Source organism: Paramisgurnus dabryanus, chromosome 2 (assembly GCF_030506205.2).
Source record: "Paramisgurnus dabryanus chromosome 2, PD_genome_1.1, whole genome shotgun sequence".
Classification (NCBI taxonomy): Eukaryota; Metazoa; Chordata; class Actinopteri; order Cypriniformes; family Cobitidae; genus Paramisgurnus; species Paramisgurnus dabryanus.
This window is the reverse complement of record NC_133338.1, coordinates 17485341-17510740: the sequence shown is the minus strand read 5'-3', so window position 1 is coordinate 17510740 and position 25400 is coordinate 17485341. Positions and strand designations below refer to the sequence as shown.

At 39.0% G+C, this 25400-nt stretch overlaps 1 protein-coding gene across 3 annotated transcripts in view; it reads right to left on the bottom strand.

Moving 5' to 3' along the window:
* Positions 1 to 25400, bottom strand: part of LOC135764855 (putative palmitoyltransferase ZDHHC13) — a 316314-nt gene that overhangs the window by 4186 nt on the left and 286728 nt on the right. The window contains exons 16-17 of one of the 3 annotated variants that reach the window (XM_073811960.1): positions 9547 to 9641; positions 7200 to 9318 (exon numbers count right to left, since the gene is read on the bottom strand). The exons of 1 other annotated variant lie outside the window; for it this stretch is intronic. In XM_073811960.1, coding sequence (XP_073668061.1) covers positions 9174 to 9318; positions 9547 to 9641 — 240 coding nt within the window. In that variant the 3' untranslated portion in view covers positions 7200 to 9173. Of the gene's footprint in view, positions 1 to 3676; positions 3833 to 7199; positions 9319 to 9546; positions 9642 to 25400 lie in introns of those variants that run through there. One more of the 3 variants, XM_065275548.1, reaches the window with a different exon arrangement.

Below are 25400 nucleotides of genomic sequence, written 5' to 3'. Positions count from 1 at the left end.
AAATTGCGAAGGGATTTTTGGTATCTCGAACGGTGTTGCCATGGCGAGGCGACAAATTTATGGCGAATTCAGAGAAACAGGAAGTGTCTAATATCTAAGGCAAAAAATGTCTTATTGTGATGACACGCGGGTGTTTGTTCGTCTGAAGATTCCAATCGCATCGATGTGCCCAATGTGACTCCCGGGTATAGCGCCACCACCAGGTGCCAGGAAGTGCGTCAGTCACAAAGCTGGATTTTTTTGACAGTTCCATGCGATGTTCTTTTAAATACTCCTTCTAGGATTTTCATGCGATTGACACGAGAAGTGGTCAACATGATGCCAAGACATTGTAGATGATAAATTGCGAAGGGATTTTTGATATCTCAAACGCTGTTCCCATGGCAACCTGTTAAACTTTACTTTCATTTTTAAGGCATATTTAAACCTTACATCTGCATGCGGTAAACTTTTAATAATCCTCCTGAGGAAATAATGTGATTGACTCCAGAAGTGGTCAACATAATGCTGAGACATTGTAGATGATAAATTGCAAAGGGATTTTTGATATCTCAATCGCTGTTCCCATGGCAATGTGTCAAACTTTTTACTTTCATTTTAAAGGCATATTTAAGCCTTTCAGTTGATGCCGATGTTCTTTAAAACACTCCTTCTAGGATATTCATGCGATTGACACCAAACGTGGTGATCATGATGCCAAGACATTGTAGATGATAAATTGCGAAGGGATTTTTGATATCTCGAACATTGTTCCCATGGCAACGTGTCAAACTTTTTACTTTCATTTTGAAGGCATATTTAAGCCTTTCATTTGATGCCGATGTTCTTTAAAATACTCCTTCTAGGATATTCATGCGATTGACACCAAACATGGTGATCATGATGCCAAGATATTGTAGATGATAAATTGTGAAGGGATTTTTGAAATCTCAAACGCTGTTCCCATGGCAACCTGTCAAACTTTACTTTCATTTTAAAGGCATATTTAAGCCTTTCAGTTGACGCCGATGTTCTTTTAAATACTCCTTCTAGAATATTCATGCGATTGACACCAGTGGTCAACATGATGCAGAGACATAGTAGATGATAAATTGCGAAGGGATTTTTGATATCTCGAATGTTGTTCCCATAGCAACGAGTCAAACTTTGCTTTCATTTTCCAGCATATTTAAGGCTGACAGTTACATGCTGTGAACCTTTAAATACTCCTCGTATGGGATTCATGCGATTGACACCAAAAGTGGTCAACATGATGCCGAGACATTGTAGATGATAAATTGCGAAGGAATTTTTTACATCTCGAACGCTGTTCCCATGGCAACGCGTCAAACTTTACTTTAATTTTAGGCATGTTTAAGGCTCTTGGAGTGCTTAGTTGACCTTTAAAGTTGGCACACACATCAGAGTTTTCGGCTGTTAAGTGTTGACAAAAAGGTCAGATAAAGGCGTGTCTATTTAGTCAGTGACTAGCGCCCCCGTTTGTCTAAAATATGGGGTTTCTTTTACCTACTGTACCTAAATGGGTCAGTAGCAACATGAAATAGTCCACTGATATTTACCCACTTCATGCACATGCCCACCGTGCATCGTTTTCACGGAGGCACCGTGTAGCGGTAAAAAAACGTGCGAGGGCCCGCCATCGCTGCTTGCAGCTATATTTTTTCTTCGTTTTTCTTTCTTCAGTGCAGTATTAGCATGATAACAAATGTGATTTTGATTTTATAAGTTTAATAAACAAGAAGTTAATATTAAGTGATAGCCTAGAAATCTAGACGCACCCTAGCGGCCGCAAAATATATTTGCTGCAAGGGTTTAGTCTAGGCCAGGGGTTCTCAAAGTTTACATTCAAAGGTCCAAATCTGAATTCTCATCATTTTCATGGGTCCGGAAAAACTGGTTATTACAAAAATTGTCAAGCATGGTAATAACTTTATGTAAATCACTTGTTTATATAACAAATCAGCACAAATAGTCTGGGAAAAACATAACATGTGTATTTTGCATTTAAAGTAAAAACATTTTTTAAACATAAACACAAGAAATATGCCAAAAGTAACCAGGTGCAAAATACAGAGCAACCTAATTAGAGAAATGGCAAAGTTTGTTTTACATCAGATACATAAACCATGGCAAAAAAAGTGTGATTGGTTGGCGGAGACAATGACCAAAATTAGGGGTGCAACTATAAATTGGCTGATGATGCTTGCTATATGCTTCTCAATGAATTACTGTGAAATGCCGCTACATCCAAAAGCCAGGGGGCGCTCTCTTGCAGAAACTCAATATGCGCTGCAGCCGAAGAACCAGACACACGCAGCTCTAGGAAATGTCTTAAGGATATATTTATATTGCTGTTCTTCAAACCTTTTCAGGTATTTTCATGATAATAAAGAATATGTATAAAGATTATGGTTGACGAGTGTTTTTTCAAAAGCATGTTATAAACGACTCAAACCAACAGTGATTTCAGATTGATAAGGATTTACTGATCAAAAGCCGTAGTGCATGAAGTAGCTGTGCATAATATCTGAGTGTGACAGCGTCACACAGGAAATTTTTAAATAACTCGTTTTATTTTCGGACCAGGAATACTCTTAAATTAAAAAAAAACTAAACGAATGGTTTACAAGTTTAATATGCATTTGTAAATTAGCAAATGCACACATTTAATCAATCACATAGAAATTAATGCACTTGTAATATGAAGTGGACGCGGGTCCGGATCAAGTTCCCGTCGGGTCCGGATCCGGACCGGAGTCCGGACTTTGAGAACCCCTGGTCTAGGCACTCACAATACACTTAACAGCTCCAAAAACCAAAATTTGGTCAGGCCAATCACATCGTGTGTAGCGTCTGTGGGGCGGGCTTAACATGATGACGACAGAGCTGCAACGGTTCCTACTTGAAAACAAAGAATGGCTGCTGCTGCTGGCGAACAGCTTTCTTTTGAAGCGGCTTTGGCCGCGACTCTGGAGGACTTAGACTTATGTTTTTCTTTGAGAGAATAGCAAATAACCCTACTGAAGTCCTTTTTAAGCAAGAAAGATGTGTTTGGAGTTTTGCCGACTGGTTACGGTAACTACGTCACCTTCTTCGTTGCTCTGATTGGTCATAGTGCTATCCTATTGCGTGCAGAGGCATTTTGAGGGACAACCTTATATCCCGCCCCTTGCATTGAGCCGTTTGTGTGAAGAGTTGCCAGACCTTACATCTTGATGTAGGTCTGGCTAACCAGGCTAATTAAGTGATGTACATTTTAGAGAACATTTTGCCTTTATTATTGGTGTCCCCTTCAAAAAATGTTCTTGAAAAATGTTATGTTTATTGTCCACTGCGTGGCGGCCGAGATATGCAGTCTTTCTAGGACGCATCATCGCGTTTGAGAAACAGCCTGGGTGTGTCAGTTAAGGGAGACATACAAATATGCAGAGCAGTTTGTCCCCTGGAACAAGATTGAAAACCTCTGCGATAATGGTAGGGCGGTATTGGCTAAATATACGCTCTCAAACAACAGTAAGACAGTTAAATACATGATTGTAATAAACAGTATGATTGTGTTTATATAACATTTCGTTTTTTAATACGCCGAAGCATGATATTTATCAGTAAAGACATTGTACAAACAAACTCTTTCAACATGTACAGCTCAATGATAATATAATAATGTATAACTTACATTGACAACTAAATCGCAGATATCTGATGATATTGTAATCCAAATGATATGCGTGATAATAAAATCGTTTAACATTAGAAAACACGAGAGACAAGGCAATGTAAACGGAAAGACGCGATAGATCGCGCTCTGGTGATGACGTCATCATAAGGTCGCGTCATCAGACTTTTCTAAAGAAGCGGTCACATTTTGAGCTTGCGAGTTTTGTTAATATTTTATTTGTGGGCGTTTTTTCAACTAGGGGCACTTTTAGCCTTGTGAATTTAAATAACAAAAACTTGCTTAAGTCACCCAACATATTCTGATAAGTTTAAGCAATTTGTCTAGTTTTAAGGTCTGTAAGAGGACAAACTTAGATTACAAGAGAAATTGTTAGTATTTAATTTTTTTTAGACCTGCAATGAACAAATGTCATTTCCACCACATCTCAAAATACAGCTGTTATTTAAAAATAGAACTTATGCCACCCCAGAATTGTCTAAGATCAGTTTTCTAAGTAGTTTTACAATTTTCTCCACAATGTATAATAATTATACAATGAGATAAATTATCTGCCCTAAAATTTAAAATTGGTTTGGGTAAGAGCTTATAAGAAAATAAATAAATTGAATTGTTATATTAAGTAGAGCATGATCTCATAAATTGTGGATACTTTTTTAATGTGTTGAGAACTTTTTAAATATTTAAAAAAATTATTACAGGGTGTTGTGGAAATGACAATGAATTAATGTGAATTTAGAGAAACAGTAGATATATTCCTTAGAAAAATTATGAAAATCATTAAACTCAATTCACAAAGTCATTAAAGTCATTAAAGTCTAACTCGTGGGGTCCCCCTATAGTTGGGAAACAGTATTGTCTTCTACTACTGTGGTAAAATCTGTCTTGGGCTGAATCCGAAATAGCATACTTACTGTGTAGGTACTGAATTTCACTGGGTACCTACTTAACGTGCGCAAAGACAGTACCTACGTTCGCATTAAGTATGGACAGCATTCGCCATGTTGACGTTATCATGTGACATATGACGTAGTAGACTTCATGCGGAACCACCAGAATCGACAAGAGATTGACATCACAATACCGCGAGAGCAACTCAAAATCAGACTTCTCCGTATGATTTCTGAAATCGCTCTCACGGTACTTTGATGTCATCCATCTGTTGGTAGCCTGGCTCCGCCCTCCTACGTGCTTCCGCTTAATTTTCATTTCGCTTCAGCAGTATGTCTGGGATTGCTCTATAAGCTGTGTCCCAATTTAAAGGCTGCGACCTTCTAAGGACGTATTTTAAGACCGATTGCGTCACAGCAGCGCGACTTAAGGCCAGTAAGGCCGTCCCAATTCAAAAAATGATTAGAATGAAGCCTCAAAATGCGTCCTCATTTCTCCATGCTGTTAAGGATAGAACGAATGGATCCTTAACAGCCGAGGATATACCAAGAGTCATTGCGCGTCTGCAACGGCTGCATATAATGGGTGGATATTCTAAAATAAACAATTAAAACCTTTATTAAATAAAAGTGTATTATTTATCAGAAAACATTTTTTCTTGTCACTGTTTTGGTATTATAAGTTATGTTTTGTGTTAATAATATTCTTTTTATGTTGCGTATATTTATAAGGTTGATTAATTTGGTATACTGTTGAATAGTTTAATATACATCAACGTGTTATATTTCTAAAATAAATTAATGATTTTTCTGATGTCATATTTATTTTAATAAGTCAGAAACGTGCAGGTGGGCGCGTGCAGCAGGTGACCCTAATTATGGGTCCTCGAAGGTTAGACCGTCTCATTTCAGTTCTCTTCGCGAACTTCTGATAGCCTGGTCCAACCAGACTCTTGTACATTCATTTCATTTGTACAGAGAGTCTGGCCACGCTCCATTGCAAAGCGTTACTTCCGTTAAGGAGGGTCCATTGTTGAAGTTTAAAACTATTGGATCTGCCCAGAGTCACTCAGGATCTGCCAAAGCCAATCGCTAACGTGTGGTCGTGACGTATATCATGCAACAAAACCGTCCGGAAACAACAAGTCAGAATAATCAGACAAACAAAACTTAGCAAACCTGGTTCTTGCTCCGGCTTTAACTTCTGTATATTCGGCAGTTTTGCAACAACGGACCGAATAGCTTTTCTCACATCTTTCTCCGCTGCCATTACTGAACTACAACTCAAACTGACGCACGACCTCAACGTCATCGTTCTTAGCCACCCCCATCTGTTCGCTGATTGGTCCTGCAGATTTTTACAGGAGAAAACGAAACTCTATAGAGCCATCCCAGACGTACTGCTGAAGCGAAATGAAAATTAAGCGAAAGCACGTAGGAGGGCGGAGCCAGGCTATACTTCTGAGGCTTCCACCTTGAAAGACCGAGTGCTCACCTTTTAAGGTCGAATGCTCAAAAGGTTGCAGCCCTTGAATTGGGACACAGCTATAGAGTTTCGTTTTCTCCTGCAAAAATCTGCAGGACCAATCAGCGAACAGATGGGGGTGGCTAAGAACGATGACGTTGAGGTTGTGCGTCAGTTTGAGTTGTAGTTCAGTAATGGCTAAGTTTTGTTTGTCTGATTATTCTGACTTGTAGTTTACGGACGGTTTCAGTGATCATACGTCACGACCACACGTTAGCGATTGGCTTTGGCAGATCCTGAGTGACTCTGGGCAGATCCAATAGTTTTAAACTTCAACAATGGACCCTCCTTAACGGAAGTAACGCTTTGCAATGGAGCGTGGCCAGACTCTGTACAAATGAAATGAATGTACGAGAGTCTGGTTGTACCAGGCTAATCTGTTGGTACAGCGGTGCATAAACTCGAACAAACCTAATAACAGGCATGAAAACGTATGCGTGTGTATGAAGGACAGGTGCACTAACAGCTGATTGCATCAGTAACTTGACAACTCTACTACGGTCTCTATCACTGTTACAGATATTATATTACACATTATTTTGTAGTGGACAAAATAAGTAAAACAAGCAGATCTATTGTCAGATGACAGCTGTGCTTGAATACAAACTAGACAATGCAGGCAATGTGATTATATACATTTTAGTGAAGCAATATCTTGTATTTACTTAAAACAACAGGAAACATGAATAAAAAAATGAATGAATAAAACCATCACAATAATGACATTTGCATGCCAGTCTCCGCCCACGCCTGCATGTATAAAAGGAGACGGCATGCACCATTCAGTAGCTTTTGTTCTTCACAGCTCACTGGTTTGGTCTCTCTTTCCAGTAAATACAAAGTTGTTTAATTGTTTTAAGCAACAAATTCATTTAAAATATATATTTTTGTCTAAAAACTAAACACATTTTCTAAGGTCATAATGCTCATCAAAAAAATGCATCTTGATTTAAGAACTTTTAGATATTTGTACTGAAAACAAGACAAAAAATACTTAGTTAGAAAGTCATTTTTTGCAGTGCAAGATCACACCCCTACTGTCATCATCGACACAACATCTCGTTCCCTCTATCAGGGAACCGTGGTTACAGTTTTGAAGGAACACTCATTAACAAGTTAGATTTATTCCAAAGTCTGATTTATTCCAAAGCACAGAACAGGTTTCAAGAATAGCACATTTTTCTTACAATTGCAATTGATTATTTTTTACAAAAATTATACAGAATAGTACTGACAATTGCTGTAAAGATGATGTTGACATTTTGATACTAACACATATGGTCCGGTACAACACAGTGGTTATTAATGACTACAAAAAGGTAAAAACTGCCACTAAAATAATTTTTATTAATTGATTTGATTATGATTTAATGAGTTAATGTTTAAGTACATTTTACTTACAGAAATAATGAATTGGTAGCTCAGCAGAGTATATCCAAGTCATATCAAAGTTATTTCAGATCTGAGTAATTTATATCTTGATCATCGGCATAGCTTGACATTTGAGCTTAAGGAGGGCAGAGTGGTCTATCATAGTATCAAGTGCTATGATTTTTACTCACAAACTAAAGATCAGTGGCGGCCGGTGACTTCTTTTTTTTTTAGGGCGCACGGTGTGAAGCTTGTCACAACATGTATTTAGCCCCTCATGTGTGTGGTTCATCATTTCAAAATATGTGTTTGCTGCGTCATGTTAACCATGTGCATCAAGCGTCTTGTCAAAATAAGTGCCAGCCTAAACAAGAGTCTAAAAGGGTTTATGATAAAAGTGACACTCGTGTTTGCCAGACACTCGCTTAATCTCATGTGTAATTAGAGTTTACAGTTAAGTAAGACTTGTGAGTATTTTGTGAATGTATCCTTTATCATAAACCGTTTCGACATGTGTGCAGCAGACACTTATTTTGACAAAACGCATGATGCACATGGTTCACATGACGCAACAAACACATATTTTGGGATGACGAACAACACACGACACTCCAAAAACATATTTTGAATTTGCGCCACAGAAGAAATCACCAACCACCACTGTTATGATAATTAAACTTAAAAAAATTAATTGACTACATTAAAATAACATACAGCCCTAATGTTGGATAAAAACGATAATGGATTTCATATTTTGTAACTGTACAGAATGAGCACTGTTAATTGTATGTTTATTAATGATAATAATAATAATAGAACTATATTGAGCTAAATTACACTCAACTGTAGCAGTTTTTATTATTATATAGCATCCCAAATATTGAAGCATCCTAAATTATAATGAATTACTGCTTGACAGTAAATATAAACAGCAATTATATGAAAGGTAAGAGGTTTAATGGGTTACTCACTACAGTATCTACACTGCAATAAAAAAAATCATGCACGGGGTTAATTAATTTTAGGGCATTTAATTAACTTCTAAAACGCGACAATTTAATGGCTAATTTATACAGGTTAAAAACGAGAAGGAAAATTAATATGCAGTGAACAGTACATTGGCAATTAATTTATACAATCTTGGGGTAAAATCAAGGACTCCACCAAAGGTTTTAAGGCAGCTGCACATGCCAGTCATTGTTTGAAAGATGAGCGCTTTAGATACCTCTTCTTCATTGTGATTGGATGGCAACATAAAAAGTGACTTTAACAAGTGCAAAGTTTTGATAAAATACAAATATTATGATCAGATTAATTTATTTTACAAAATAACTTACAAAGTAATGTTTTAGAGCTCCGCCTATGATCTAGATGTACATTTCTCAAAAAAATAAGAAATGTAGTTTTTCCACAGATGGTATACCGTCAACAAGATTTTGTAACTCAGCATTTTATTTGATAGCTATTTTTGGTAAAGATTTGTAGGAAAACAAACTGCTCTGATTTAGAAAACTCCTTACAAAAAGACGATTTTTCAGTAAGAGGTTACCTGTTTAAGTACCTTACAAAATATTTAACTTTAAAATATTCCATTACACATACAAATTAACAACCTTTATTATAGCATAATGTAGCCATAATAAGTCCATGGCAGTTCTATTGTCCAAGAGGAGACACTGCTCTCCCTGAGTGAGTCACTTGTCAATGGACGTTAGACAGCATCTGGACCACTGAACATGGGATGCTCTCTGCTGAGACCCATTGGATACTGCTGAGTCCAGTCAAGCACCACTGGCTTACAAAGACCACAGCATCGACACTGGAAGAAGTTCACCAGATTTCTCACCACTCCAAGACTGCAGCACAAAGAACAAAAGTGTTTTAGTGGAGTTAAATACAGTTTAATACGGCTTATTTGTCAAACTACTACTACTAAAAGCATTTAAACATATTTTCTAAACACTTTCCCATAAACAGAAAGTGCTGCCTAAAACATTTTCAATTGGTCTAATTGCTCTAATAGCATCAATGGAAGAAATGCAGAATTGGCCGTGATAAGCATTTAAGCAGTATTAGCATCTTACTTGAATGGATTTTGTCTGAGCGAGGCCTGAGGGAGTTTCCTCTGTCTGTGCAACAGGTTTGTTCTCTCTGCGGTTGTCAGACCCAGAAATGCAATCTGACAAAAAAATAAAGCAAATTACACAAATACATGTATGTTAGTGAATGTATGTGTGTGTGTGTGTGTGTGTGTGTGTGTGTGTGTGTGTGTGTGTGTGACTGTGAATGATAGAAGAACATACAACAGCTTTACATACAGCATGATTACAACAATGATTTATTGTTATTTTATTTGTATTACTTATTTATTTATTCGTTTAGCTGATGCTTTTATCTAAAGTGACTTACAATTGCTATATATATATATATATATATATATATATATATATATATATATATATATATATATATATATATGTCAGAGGTTGCACGCCTCTGTAGCAACATAGGGGTTAAGTGTCTTGCTCAGGGACACAGTGACTACATTTACATGCTGTAAATATTCGGGTTATGGTCAGGTTAAGGTCGGGTTTCGTGTTTCTGAAACATTCAAAATAACCCATTTACATGCGTGAGCAGAGAGTATATATAGAGTATATGCAGAGAGTTCCTGTATACATGGAATTGGCAATATCCCGATGTAAACGGTGATTAAACGGTAAATGCGGTGATTTTGCGTGGCTCACTAGTGCGCTATGTGGTTTTACCGCCTTCATTTACTAAAATAAAATTATTATTTAAATCCAGAACAAGGTGCACCGATGTTGAAGCAGGGTAGGCTAAGTTACATGTCTTTCCTTTTTTGAGAAAGATTTACAAGCTATACTAGCCTCCAGCTAAATATATTTTTGAAAAAAAAATTAATTGAAGAACAATTTTCTAACAAGAAGGTTTTTTAAGTGCAAAATTACAGAGCATCGGTAAATACAGAACACAACAGTGTTTTAAAGAAATTAAAATTATATTTATGCACCTATAAATGTACAAAACGAATTTAATATCCAACAGAAGGCAATGAATATTTATTCATGGCATTTTTAATTATATATTAGTAGATAAATTAACTTGGTTTAATTGGGTTCAAGTTTGAAAGTTGGGTTCAAGTTTAATACAAGTGTTAAATAAATAAATTTTTAATACAGAGATAGTATGTTAAAAGTGCATTTTAGTTTAAATTCATGGTGTCTCAAAATAGCACAGTGAAGTACACTTAGATAATCTTAAGAACATCTTAAAAAGTACTAAAAAATTACTTTTAGTAAGTAAAAAATTAGTGTGCGAAAATAGAGCACTTTAAGTATATTATGAAAGTGTACTACTTTTTCACCTGGGCCAGAGTTAGATAAGTCCATACATATCTTTCCCATCTCCGTGTGTGCTGTAACTATGTCTGACGCACTCCCCGCTAGCTTAGCTTAGCACAAAGACTGGAAGTGAATGGCTCCAGCTAGCAAACTGCTCCCAATAATTGACAAAATAGCGCGAACAATTTGATGTTGTTTTAACATCTGTTTGACAACTACATGAGCTTTTAGGCTCACAATTGTCGATAACTATAGGCTATTCGGGTCTATTTAATGAAAAAAAATAGAATAGAGATATACCAAATAAATAATAAGAGATTCATAAAATATATCAAGCCATAATATGCCACATTGTTTACATATAAAGATCTTTATTCAAATATATAAATTGTTCTGTGTTGATAAACTCAACCAGCTACTTTTTTTACATATAATTTCTCCAGCCTTTGAAAACATTCTCACACAAGGGACACTTGCTGGCATGCATTTTTTGTAAGTAGCCTAAGTGCTACATACCTATGAGGAAAAATTACTTCTTTTCAGTAATTTAGTATTTGATCTTGCCAAAAACGCATCTATGAGGTATTGTCAGTTTTGTTTCCTACCCTGTCAGTTTAAGATTCGAAGCAGATTCGACAGGTACGCCACCTTTCGAAATACTTGTGAAATGCACCGCTTGGTGTTTCGAATCACTTCATCACGTGACATGGGTGTTTCGAATCACATTTCGGAGCAGTGTTTCGAAACATTTATGCTTCGGGATCTCGACACAGTGTCGAAACGTCAGTTTCGCGGGAGCCATCCCTAGTTTGTTATTTGTAGTTAATGTTGGTTCATGTTTAGTTTTATGTTAGTTTAGTGTAGTGTGATCCTGTCTTGTTTTACCCCCTCGTGGGTCTTTGTTTTCCCCTGTTTTGTGCAATAAATCCTTATTTATTTACGTCTGCATTTGGGTTCTTTTCTTGTCACAAATCCTCACACCTGGGGGTAAGCTGATAAACATAAAAAAATTCATTTTAAGATGAACTATCCCTTAAGGGGTCTACACCGTAGCTAGGCCGTAGGTTATCCGTAGCCTGTGTGTAGCTTTGTGTAGAAATTTTAATTTTAACAGCGCGTGACGCATCGGATCTACACGGTCCACAAGCCCTGTGATTGGTCCACTAGAACCCTTCCCGTCAGGTAAAAAAAATCTGCTTCATAGGTATAGACGGATTCATCGGACGCACGAAATACGCGTCTGGATCCGACCTTTACTTCCGGTTTCGTTTTTTTTTATGGTCTGACTAGTTGTTAAACTGATCTCTTGAACAAATTGCCTCGTCGAAAATAACAAATGTTTTGGTTTCCTATGTAATCTATGTGGTGTTGTTTTTTTTGCTTGTTATATAAATAAACTACGTTTAAAGAACTTTGTTGTTATTTATTCTTAGCGGAAGTTATATGTGGACCGCGACAGCCGCTAGTTTATGTTGTTACTGCTGAAACGGTCTATATCCGTTTGCGATGGTGAGAACAAAGATGGGTCAAGTTGAGGAGTGATTTAACTCAAACTGCAACAAAAGTCACTCGCTTTTTATTTCCATCACTGCTAGTCTTCTCAAAACATACACAACAAGCTGCTGTTTCTTCTTCATTTGTGGGTTAACTGAGCAAGCTGCTACTTCTTTGGCGGTTGAGCTGCTACTGTGGTTACACGTGTGGATGCTGCCTATCAGCGGTCTGCATGCGCGTTTGCACGCAAAAGTACATATGAAAACTGACGCTTAGCCTACGCTCGTCAGATCGCATAACATAATAACAGGAACAGGTACGTAAAGGAACGATGGTGTTGTAGAAATGTAGTAAAGTAAAACTACAGATAATTTGTTGCAAAATGTAACAAAGTAAAAGTCAAAAGTATGTACTATAGATTTTACTTAAGTAAAGTACAAATACATGGAAAATTTACTTAAAATACAGTAACAAGGTATTTGTACTTCGTTAACTTAGGCCGGTGACACACTGGATGCGTGGTGTGTCTGTTTTTAATTCGGCTCCCATGTTAACAGGTTAGAGCTTGCAGACTGCCTTCTTAAGATGTGCGTCTCAGGCACGGCTCGAGCTGCGCGGAAAACGAGTGCATGCTAGAAACAGAACCGACGCCTTTTTTTCATGTGACACGCAAGTCTGTTGGAAGTGTTTCCAGGCAAAATAGAATAGGAAAATATGTTTATATTTCATTTTGTACACAAATACATAATAATTAATGACATTTTGATGTTTGAAAGTCTATAGGTTGACATAAATTCAGATATAAATGTAATAAAAAAAAAAAAAAAAAAATATATATATATATATATATATATATATATATATATATATATATACATATCGATTTTCAAATATTGCACCTGTTAACAGTGTCCTTTATCAGTAGGCATTATATTTATGCCTGGTCTGTCGGCGGCATCCCTCTATGTCACCTACTGCAGCTGTAGCGCGCCAGCCCCGTGTCAGGCACGGTTCTGGTGTGTAAAAACACAGAAAATGCGAAGCAGCTGCCACTCAACTGACACGCAACAGAAACGCCCCACTCACATCAGCGGCCTTACATTTAACCACTGCCTAACAGGATGTTAGATACCTAACCTAACTGCATATATACACACAGTAGCCGTGTTTGCACTATCGGGCTTCAAGCGGGCGTGCCAGTGCCTGCCGAGGCCCGCGGCGTTTGCATTGTCACTTCCGGGGCATGGTCGTGCTTCACTGGTGCTTCGTTGGGGCTTAAGGCCCGGCTTTTCTGGCCCGCCGAATTCCTTGGGCCTGATCAGGCTTCTCGGGGCTAGGGGAGTGGTAAAGGTCAAAGGCGGAGTTTATCTGAGTCTCTGGCAAGATGCGCAACCATCTGTCTGCAGATTTAAAACTTTAAAAATAATCGGGATCACCAGTAATTTACTGTTTAACGGAAGATGCCTGCTATGTTTGTACTTCGGACTGAAGAAAATGATCTGCATATGTAAAAAACAAAAGACGCGCACACCGCTACCGGTTCGGGAGAAGTTTATAAAGTTTCGGACACAGAACAAAGTGTTTAAAGTGCAACAGTGCTGAGAAATTAAGGATGTGTGTTGGATCATCATTTCATCGTCCATATATTAAAGAAGCGATCACTCGAGTCACGGTATCTACAGTCGGTGAGTTAACACATAGGGCTCTATTTTAACGATCTGAAACGCAAGTGCGAAGCGCAACGCGCAAGTGAGTTTGTGGGCGGATCTTGGGCGCTGTTGCTATTTTCCCGGCGTGAGAAATAACTCTTGCGCCGGGCGCAAATCAATAAGGGGTTGGTCTGAAGTAGGTTCATTATTCATAGGTGTGGTTTGGGCGTAACGTCAAATAAACCAATCAGAACGCTAGCCAACATTCCCTTTAAACGCAAGGGCGCAAGTTCCATGGCGGGTTGCTATTATTATGACGGATTTACCAGGCGCACGCCAGGAGCGGTTCACAGCCGAGGAGACCGACGTCCTTGTACGGGGGAATCCCACGCTTGCCAGCATAAATCGGGCACGCCGTGTAACGGGAGGTGGATCTGCCTCAGTACTTGACGCCAGCAGAGGACATCGCTGCGTCCACCCTCACCGCTGAAAGGGTTTGGGGGCTTTGAAATCGGACCCAAGAAACGCAAGCAAGGTCCAACCCCAAAGTACTCTTACAAATCAAGTTCATATACATTAAGGTTTCTTATGAAAACATATTTTAACTATTATTTACATAAAATAAACGTAATACAGCCACACAACAAAGTTATGAAAATATTTTAATCGTTATTTGCATGAGAATAAATAAAAACTATCACCACAATGCTCACCACTATGATTCCCCTTATCTCGTGTATTAATATTTTTAAGTGTAAAAATTTATGATTTGCAAAAATAACTGTTGCATCTGTGTAGATTAGATAAGCAAAGTGTATGCGCGTTGTGCACGCTATACATTATGGTCAAGCATGCGCCCTTAAAATAGCATAATGAACATCGCGCAACGCGCCACTGACTTTAGACTAATTTTTTTTGGTTAGTAGCGCAATTGTTTTTTGAAACTGCAAAATAGCATAAGAGATGGTTTGCGCCGCAACACGCCTCCTTTTTGCGCTGAACCGCCCAGGGAGCGCAAGTTCATTCCCTAGTTTGCTGACGTGCATCTGTGGAGGGAAAAACCCCGCTGTGCGCCGGCGCAAAATACGAATGATACATGCGTCACTGACAAAGTCAAATGCGCTGGGTGCAAGATAGAGCCCATAATGTTTGCATACAAAACACTTAAAATACAATACAATTAACGATTGCATAAGTGTCTTACATGGGTGTTTGTTGTGTTTTTTGTGTTATATTGTCATCTCTGTTGAATTTTTAGTCAGCCCTTAGAAAAAGTAACCATGGTTTTATTATATTAGTCATAGCCATGCTTTCTGGTATTTTGGAGATTAATTTGACTCTTATATGAATGTAGCAAACTTATGTCGGTATACTGTATGTGTATTTACAAACCCTTTATACAAAACATCACATGTGCCGCTTTCTTTTGTGTCCGTTTTACAGAAAAATGCCAACGTAAAGCTTTGTCATCCAGGAGTTTTTATTTAGTATATGAAAGATGACACAGCAACAGATAAAAGAGCAGGAGATGAAACGAAGATGATGATGATGAGACGACAGGAGCCATGCATCTTAAAATCCATCTGGAGGAGATGTCTTTAAATACACCTGTTTGTGCACTGATATAAACTTCATATGTAAATAAAGTACCGCGCTATTATTACTACGGCTGCTTGTCAGTTTATTGAAAATGATTGCTTAATGTGGATCACATCTGAAACACAGAAATGGTATGCAACAAAATGGTAAATATAACCATCATTAACTTAACCACTGTAACATAGCTTTTTAAATACTTGTGTATATTCAGAGTTGATTCTTAACGAGTACATTTTCTAATGATTTCTCAAACGTTTTGAGATGCAAGTAAAGTGATTTTCAGTCTTATTCAGCTATTCGAGGCAGTTCTTTATAGACAAAAGTATTTATTGATTGACACATTATTGAAATAGCTATTAGACAGTTACCTTGCGTTTCATGTGATGCTCAACTATTAACGTTTTCATGATTAAAGATATCACACCTCTTATAATGTGTAAGTATGTTTACATCGCCATAGAACTATAATTACAAACTTAACGTTACATATTTAGACACACGTGCATATTTTAAAATAAGATTATTTTATATAAATGTAAAACTATGAATCGTTATCTTCTTTAAAATATTGTGTATATAGTATAATGGCACATTAGGTAGATGAACGCTTTATTTAATAAAGTTTACTATTGCTTATTGATCATCTGATATTGTCTCGTCGTGAGATCGCTCGTGTGCAGCCAACAAGAGTAACACCGCGGATGGAGCAAACATCTCTATCTTCTCATCTTGGCTTTCACCGTGCAAACAGCCGCCTCAGTTATGTTCTTTATGTTTGTTGTATGATGATGCGATCTCACTCCCGTCTCCTGTCAGATTGAAGTGACTTCCTCACGGTAAAACAGGCGGAGTTGTGTGACGTTACATCCAGGTAGGCGTATTAAGGGCGGGGTTTTCTGAAGCGCTGCGGCGCTATTGGCTTGACAATGCAAACGCGTCGTGATTTTGGCTACACAGCTGGAGGTCTGAGGCTATTGGCTCCGCGAGGCCCGTTTGAAGCCCTGGCTTGCACAGGCCCGATAGTGCAACTGAGGCTAGTGACTGTGCAAAAGTCTTAGACCAGCTTTGTTGGACCACCTTGTCCAAACTGAGCTAACTTTAGTGTGCTCTGTACTGCAACAGCAGTGACCAACTGAAGGTGGTGAACTGGCAACTTTTTCATCCCACTTGAAAGAAACTAACAGCTTTTCTCTCTGCCTTTTTGTTTATAGGTGCTTCTTGGGCATTAATTCAGAGACAGACAGGCAGAAAGGACAGAAACAACAAGCTGCAAGTCTGTACACTGATAAGAAAACGTATGACTTGAATGGATGTCAGTCTAGTGTGTCACAAATACTAGTTCTTTGTTTAGCTAGAGGCGATTGTACACTTTGTACTCTTACTATGTTCTTTATCAGGAGTCTCCAACATGGTGCCCATGGGCAGCAGGTAGCCCGCACAGAGTCTGTAGGTGCCCACCAAATCATATTCTATTAATAGTCTCAATTGTAATATTTATTTATTACATATTATTTATATTGGCTTGGCTTGGTTTACATATGTTAACATTTTAAACAATACAAAAACATATCAACAATTACAATAAAATAAAATCAACAAGTACAACAAAAAAGTTTTGAGTAGACTATATCAAAAGGTAGCCCCCCAGAATGTTTTATACATTGTGGTAGACCTTGCTCACAAAAAGGTTAGAGACCCCTGTTCTATATTGTCTCTGTTAAAGGCGCTCTAAGCGAATAATGTGCGACGTCACTTCCTGTTGATGTTTGAACTGTTTTCAAACAGACAGAGCGTAGCTAACTCCTCCCCCTCCCCCTCCCTTCCGTGCTTTCATGAACGCGCCCAACCCCCACCCCCAAATCCTTCTTGTCGTTTATTGGCTGGAACACTTTGTTATGGTTTCTGTTTGTAGGTTTGGCCATTTGTTGATATTGCCGTTTGTGAAGCCTGGGCTGTCTACAGAGATCGCGTTTTTTTACAGTTTGATCAGCGGACAGGCAGCAAGCAGATAGTGAGGAGATGTTTCCGGTATGTAACAAAAAATGTTTTATGGTCTAAAACGCTTCAATTCGCTTAGAGCACCTTTAAATAAAGAAACATGAAGAAATTAGTGAATGTCAGTCTACATTCTAAAACAAATCTTTGTTGCACTTATTTTTTTAAGTTTAATTAACTCTAAATTACAATTTATTTCAACTTTCTTGACTAGTGAGGAGTTGCTATTAATTATAAAAAATAAAGTTGAAATAACTTAAGCTAACAACTTTAATTTTATAATTTATAGCAACTCTTCATTAGTCAAAAAAGTTAAATGAATTGTAAATTCAAGTTGATTAAATTTAAAAATGTAAGTTCCGTTTTTTACAGTGTAGAGCAGGGGTGGGCATTCCTGGTCCTTGAGGGCCACTGTCCTGCAAAGTTTAGCTCCAACCCTAATCAAACACACCTCAATGTCATTTCCAAGTTATACTGAAGCCTTTAATTGAGATTTTCAGCTGTGTTTGATTAGGGTTGGAACTAAACTTTGCAGGACAGTGACCTTCAAGGACCAGGAATCCCACCCCTGCTGTAGAGTGTAAGCAGTGTTCCAATGCACGAAAGGAAATATTATTCTGTGTAGTTATTATTCTGATGTTATTTAGACTATCTGAGATAGTCAATGAATAATATGTAATAATAATATGTAATAATATGTTATGTACAAAATAAATGTATGAAATCGATTGTTTTTGTGTTTATTTGAATTTAACATCTTTTTAATTTTAATATATTGATATAGCCAGTAACATTACAGTGAACACTGTAATTCTACAGCAGACTACTGCTAAATAGCAGTGCATGAACTGTAACTTAATGGCTAAATACATTTATTCTATGGGATAATGCTGCTATATCACAGTAATCTAAAATACATTACTTGTAATTTCACAGTTAAATAACGTAGTACTACAGGAACATACTGCTAAATCACAGTAATATGGAGGAATAACTACTGTAAGATCACGGTATACAGCTGTCATTTCACAAGTATTTACTGTAAAAATGGCACAGTAACATTCTGTGAAAGTACAGTACCTGCATGACAGTAATTTACTGTGAAGTTACATACTTTACTTTCCTGTGAAAGTAATGCAATTGGTTACCAGTAATTTACTGTGAATTTACAGTAAAAATTTTTACAGTGTATCTATAGCCAACTTACATTATATCCTCAGTGTTACTTGGTCGAAAATATGTAGAAATATAGCCTATGCGAGTAAAAAATTACAGAGCAAAAATGTTTAGCTCACGCGGATCGAACAAAAAGCCGTTAATTACTCTATTAGGGCGCACTCACACTATCCAAACCAAACCGCGCTCGGGCACGTTTGACCCCCAAAGCCTGGTTTGTTTGACTAGTGTGATCGCTCTGTTCCGTGCCCGGGCGCGGATTGTTTAATCGCGCCACGGACGGGTTGCAGAGGTGGGCCGGAGCGCGGTTCACTTGGGCTCAGGCGCGGAAAGCTGCGGTGTGAGCGCAATCGCGCCTGAGCGCGATTCAAAAGGTGAAGACGTCAGTTGCGCGACCACTCACGTTCATCTGCCTCCGTAAAAACCTTTTGCTGCGAGCAGCGGGGTTACGTGAATGTCCGAGCTGCACACGTGACGGATCAACTAAGCAATATGATGACATGTGAGGGGGCTGTCTGTAATCGCGCACCAAATGACTCAGAATAAAAAACATAGACTTATCATTACGGTGGGTTCCAGTGTTAAGAGAGCGCTTTCCTTCCTGCTTTTTTCAAAACAATCGCATCTTAATGACGAAAGCGCGCCCGGACTCGGATCGATTAGAAGTAGTGTGAGTGCGTGCATCTGGGGGAGTAGGGAGGGGTGACAATCGCGCTGGGGCATGGTTTGGTTTGGTTTGGATAATGTGAGTGCGCCCTTAGACTCTCTTGAGCAGTGGTTCCCAACCTTTTTAGCCCTAAGTACCACCACAGCCCTATCAGTAAGGCTCAAGTATCCCTTCATCGAAACTAAACAAAAGTTGTGTTTTAAAGACAAATAATTAGTAATATTAATTAATTCATTCATTTTAAACATTAAAGGTGCCCTTCCTCTTTTGTTTTTATTGTTTTATACTGTTGTCTGAGGTCTACTCATGACGTTTGCATGGTTTTTACATCCAAAAACATCAAAAGCAATAAGTAATAGGCCATTTTGTACCCTGATTTTGAGGCTGGTTAGAGAAATGATCCGTTTTAATGGGCGGGCTAGATTGACGACTTGGAAGTAAACACCCACTGCTATGATTGGATAACAGTTTTTCGTTCAAACTACCTTTCAATTTAATCTCATGTGTAATCAGTTTAATGTTAAGTGAGTGTCTTAAGACACAGTGTCTTTCTTACACACGCATATTTTATCATAAACCCTTTAGACACACACACGCGTGTCTTTTATCGTAAACCCACGCACAAAAACACACACACAAACACACACAAACGTCTTTTACATAAACCCTTTGACGAGCGTGTAACGAACGCACAAACACACACGTGTCTTTTATCACATTCGATGCGTGTGCATCATGAATTCGCGTGAATCGCGTCCCTCTGAAGAGAAATCGCGGCCGCAACTGATAACAGATTATACTAAAGTGTTTTACTCACACAAACACGCGTGTCTTTTATCATAAACCCTTTCAAAGCGTGTGCAGCATGAATTCGCGTCCCTTGGAAGAGAAAACACCGGCCGCCACAGTGACACATATAGTACTAAAGTGTTTTACTCACACACACACGCGTGTCTTTTATCATAAACCCTTTCAACGTGTGTGCAGCATGAATTCGCGTCCCTCGGAAGAGAAAACACCAGCCGCCACAGTGACACATAAGACTGTGTTTTACTCACATAAGCTGCGCCATTCTGTCCGGATCCAATATTGATGGAGGAGCATTGCTTTTTAATCGCAGTCTCTCTTCAAATCCAGTGTTCTTCTGAACATCCAAACATGTAGCAACTGTTATGATTCCCTCGTTTAATAGGAATGATGTCTCGACGAAAAACAATGGCCCGAATACGGTACGGTTGACGTTTAGCCATCCTTGCTGTAACTTGTTATGAAAACTAACTCAAATACACGTAATATGTGGGTGCGGTCTCAAGTTAAAGAGCTCATGAATAGTAATCACCTCGATCAGTTCCACGTCACACTGATAAGCTTTTCTAACTGACCTGATTTCCCTGCTTATTTCTTTTCAGTGGCTAGAGCTGACAGAGGAGGTGGAAGTTAATTTTCACATTCTCGACACAACACAAACACATATGGACCTAACACATATCAAAAATACAAGTAAAAACAGTTTTATGTGGAAGGGCCTCTTTAAAGTAAAAAGCACTGACTGATGAAGCATGTTTATTTCAACAAACCATTATCATTGTGATCAGTGTTTGCATTTTATCAGCTTATTTGCATTTTAAAAGACACACCCAAAAATGGCATATTTTGCTCAGGCCTACAAAATGGCAATTTTGACATACTATAATTAATTATCTGTAGGGTGTTTTGAGATAAAACGTCACATACGGACTCTGGTAACGCCAAAGACTTATTTTACAAATTAAAAAATTTCATCATATGACCCCTTTAAGGCCCAGATTTATTAACGGCTTGCGCAAACCATCATTTTGGCGTTAAATAACGACTGAACTTACTAAAGACACGCAGTAGATATTTAGCTCTGAAAAGGTGTTATTTTTGCGACCTTATTGCATATGCATTTGTGGAAGTTTACCTTTTAGAAGGAACATTAATGGGAGGATAATATTACATTTTGCCAGAGGAACATACTTTTTTAAAAAAATATATATAATTTGCCATGCTATGTTTAATTTGCTGGAGAAAAGAGGAGGAGAAGTCACAAGGAGGAGTCAAATCAGGTATTTCAAAACTTCTTTTAACCCATCATCTTTCGTCCTCCGGTTCTTACTTTCACTTAGCTGGAATTTCACACTTCGCAGTCCGCATTTTCATTGCGATGTCCTGCCGAGTTCTCTAATTTGTGACCCTGTACTAATTTGCGATGCTCTTAGTAGATTGCAACGGTCATTATGAAAATGTGCTTATGTCATTATTGTGCCTGGGTATTTTATTTGCGCCTTTGTAGTAAATCACACACAAATTGTCGCAAGTTTGGAATTGAGCTCTAACGTCCTTTTAAGTAAATGCCCTAAATTTACTAAAATCTTAATTTAAGTTACTGATAATTAAAATGTGCAAATAAGTTAAATAATTTCAAATTTAAAGAGAAATAAAATGTGTTAAGACAATCACTATAATTTCAAAAGACATCAAATATGTATAGCCAAAAACGATGCAAATATTTTTTTGCATCATTTGAAAATGCAAAGGCAGCTGGAATGAATATTATTATTTGAACATAATTTTAATACATTTAGTGTCTTTAGAAACTATTCAGGTTAATTGAAAATAGTCAGATTGTTCTTGAATTGGACATCGCTATTGCGTTTTGGAGCATGCAGCGCATTTATTCACGACGGGTGAATAAAATTAATGATAAGCTTAAAATTACATTTAAAGTAGTCCTTTTTACAATGCTTTCCTCACAAAAATCAATCTTAGGTCAATGACTGGACAAACGAAAGACATTTTTATTAAAAGTAAATTAGATCAAAGCAAAATCTAAATCTTTTCGCGTACCCCCTGGAAACTCTTCACGTACCCCCTGGGGTACGCGTTAGCCTGGCTCCGCCCTCCTACGTGCTTCCGCTTATTTTTCATTTAGCTTCAGCAGTACGTCTGGGATGGCTCTATAGAGTTTCGTTTTCTCCTGCAAAAATCTGCAGGACCAATCAGCGAACAGATAGGGGTGGCTAAGAACGATGACGTTGAGGTTGTGCGTTAGTTTGAGTTGTAGTTCAGTAATGGCAGCGGAGAAAGACGTGGGAAAAGCTATTCGGTCCGTTGTTGCAAAACTGCCGAATATACAGAAGTTAAAGCCGGAGCAAGAACCAGGTTTGGTAACTTTTGTTTGTCTGATCATTCTGACTTGTTGTTTCCAGACGGTTTCGGTGCATGATATACGTCACGACCCCATGTTAGCGATTGGCTTTGGCAGATCCTGAGTGATGTGGGCAGATCCAATCAATGTTTGTAATGTTTCACGCAGATACTGTTTATGAAAAACTTTCATATCTAAATGTCCAGGTAAGAGTCAAGTGTTTAGTCAGTTAATACTAATAAACCACCAACGTTATTGGCTGCAGCTTCTTTATTCAAGGAGCGGACGCTGTATACAAAGAAAGTGTATACAAAGTGGTTTTAATGCTGGTAAGCAATCAGTTATATTATGGCGCTTGTATTTGTGTTGATCAGTTAAATTAAAGTAATTTTAATCTTAGAAACTGCATCTAGATGCAGACGACGCTACAGTTATTCTGTCATCTTTCACTTTTTTCACACATTCACTGTATGATTTAACGAAATATGAATAGCATAGTATTACATTTTGAATTGAAATTCACAAAAAAACAAGTTACTCTCTTAACTCTTGACAATCTATTTGGCCTTTATTATACATGTATGATGTGAAAAACAAGAAGGGCATAGCTATATATGAATTTAACGTGAAAAGCGCGGTTGTTGCGATTGGTTTCCTCCTCGCTCTAAAAGTGTGGTGCTGTGCTGTATGGAGCGAGATATGCGTCTTTATTACATGCGATAAATTAAATGATCTGAGAGAAATAAAACTATTTGAAAGAAAAAGTTATCACACTGATAGCAAAGAAGCATTTCATGAGAAAAAAAAGAATATTTGAGAGAAAAAGTTTTCATACCAATAGAAAAAATAATAATATTTGAGACTAAAAAAAGTTTTGAGAGAAAGTATTTTCTCATGATAGAACATAAAAAATATAAATTAGAAATTTTTAAAATTATTTCTGAGAAAAAAAATCTCTCAAGTATATGTTTTTTGCTATTAGTGTGAAAACATTTTCTCAAAAAAAAAAGTGTTTCTATCAAAACGCTTTTCTTTGCTTCGATGCAATTTCTTGCTCTCGTGTCAGGATTTTGCTTTCTCTGTGAAAATTGTGTCATGGGCGGGGCCACGTTCCTATTGGCCAGTCGGGTAAGCACCGTCTTGTCTTGGGAATCGAACTGAATCATTACACCGTTGTTCGGTTCACCTAGATAGATGCCGTCTCTGCTTTTAGTTGAGCACGGACACTCTAATGTTTGAGTAAGATGATGACACACAACTCGATGGATAGCTGGCTGAGCAAGTTCACAGCACTGAAGATTAAACATTAAAAAATGAAATGGTACTCTTATTCATGAATGAATGTGTATTATATTATTAGCTTGCTAATCGCTAATTAGCCATCATGCTAGGTAAACTTGCAAATGCCAAATGAATGTTTTGATTCACTCCTTATTTAGTGAGTAGTGATCTAGTTTCTACCTTTGCACTTGCTAGCCTCAAAGCACATGAAGAGTAACTGCTTGTTCATCATATACAACCTCCTGTATAACTTTCAACAAACGTTAGTGTCAGGTCTCCCACGAGGCTTGGAAATGTCGTAAGGTCGCAGAAATCGGCGCGCAGGCTGTCGGAGGGCTCTCGCGCGACATATCAGAAACCCGCGCGCCGGTGGCGTAAGGCGCGCGCTACGCCCTGGCGAAAACCTTAAAACTAGGGCTGGCAAGTCGAGTCGCGAAGGGGTCTCGGCCGCGATGCTCGGCGTTCCGCGGAGAGGACGTCCGGACTAACAGACCCGCGCGCGTCCCGGTTGAATCGGAGTCTTCGCGACCGCGTAAACCCACCGCAAAGTGCGACCGCCGCGCGAGATACGACCCTACAGCTCTTCTTCCGAACGTCGCTCGAGTCTGCGCTTCCGGGTTCCGTCGTTGGGGACCCCGGAGTGCGTGCGTGCCGAGTTTCGGCTCGATCGGAAGCCGACACGAACCCGCGTGCCGAAACGCGGGAAACTGTCGGGTCTCCAGGAGCGGCGCGAAATCCCAGTTTTAGGGTTAGTAACTCGGCTCGCGATAGGCTCTCTGCCGCGTCCTTTGGAGTCCCCAGCCGGGCCCCCTGTGGGATGTTACGACGGGCATATCGGGGCCGCGCGGTGGTTGCGACACTTTTCCATTAAACCAATGTTATTTTTCGTAATGGGTTTGCGGACGCGCTCCTCGTGACCCCGCGCGGTGTCAGGTGACCTCTGGGGGGCCCCCGATCGACATATCCGAATCTGGAGAACGTAGCTCCAAAATAAGACAAGGTTGTCCAAATGTTCTCAAAATCACTCATCATGATCCTCTTGATGGCCTAGACCACCACACCATGTTGATTGCCATTCGAGCTTCGTTTCGCTAACTTTTTTTCTGAAGGTCCCACGGGTCTGCGCTTCGGGGGCCCGTACGGCGGGGCCCCCAAGCGCGCGGGTGCCGAATTTCGACCCGACCAGAAAACGGCCGCGAAACCCGCTAATTTAGCGGGAAACTGTCAGTGCTCCCGCGAGGCCGGGAAAAGGACTAGGTGCCCGAAATTTGGCGTGCGGTCCAGTAGAGGGCCCGCGCACGACGTCTCCGAAGCCCGCGCGCATTCGGCGTACGCCGTGCCCACAGCGCCCTCGCTGTGCCTCCCAGTGCGATCGCAAAACGCCTAGGGTTAGGGTTGGCAAGTAGGGTCACGAAAGGTTTGCGGCGGGTGGGCCGGCGGATTCCTCAGCGGTGCCGTCCGCGCTGCGCTACCACGTGCGTTTCGAGGCCGTGCGCCCTTACGGGGCCGCGTGACGGCACTGACACGTCTCCATTAAAGCAAT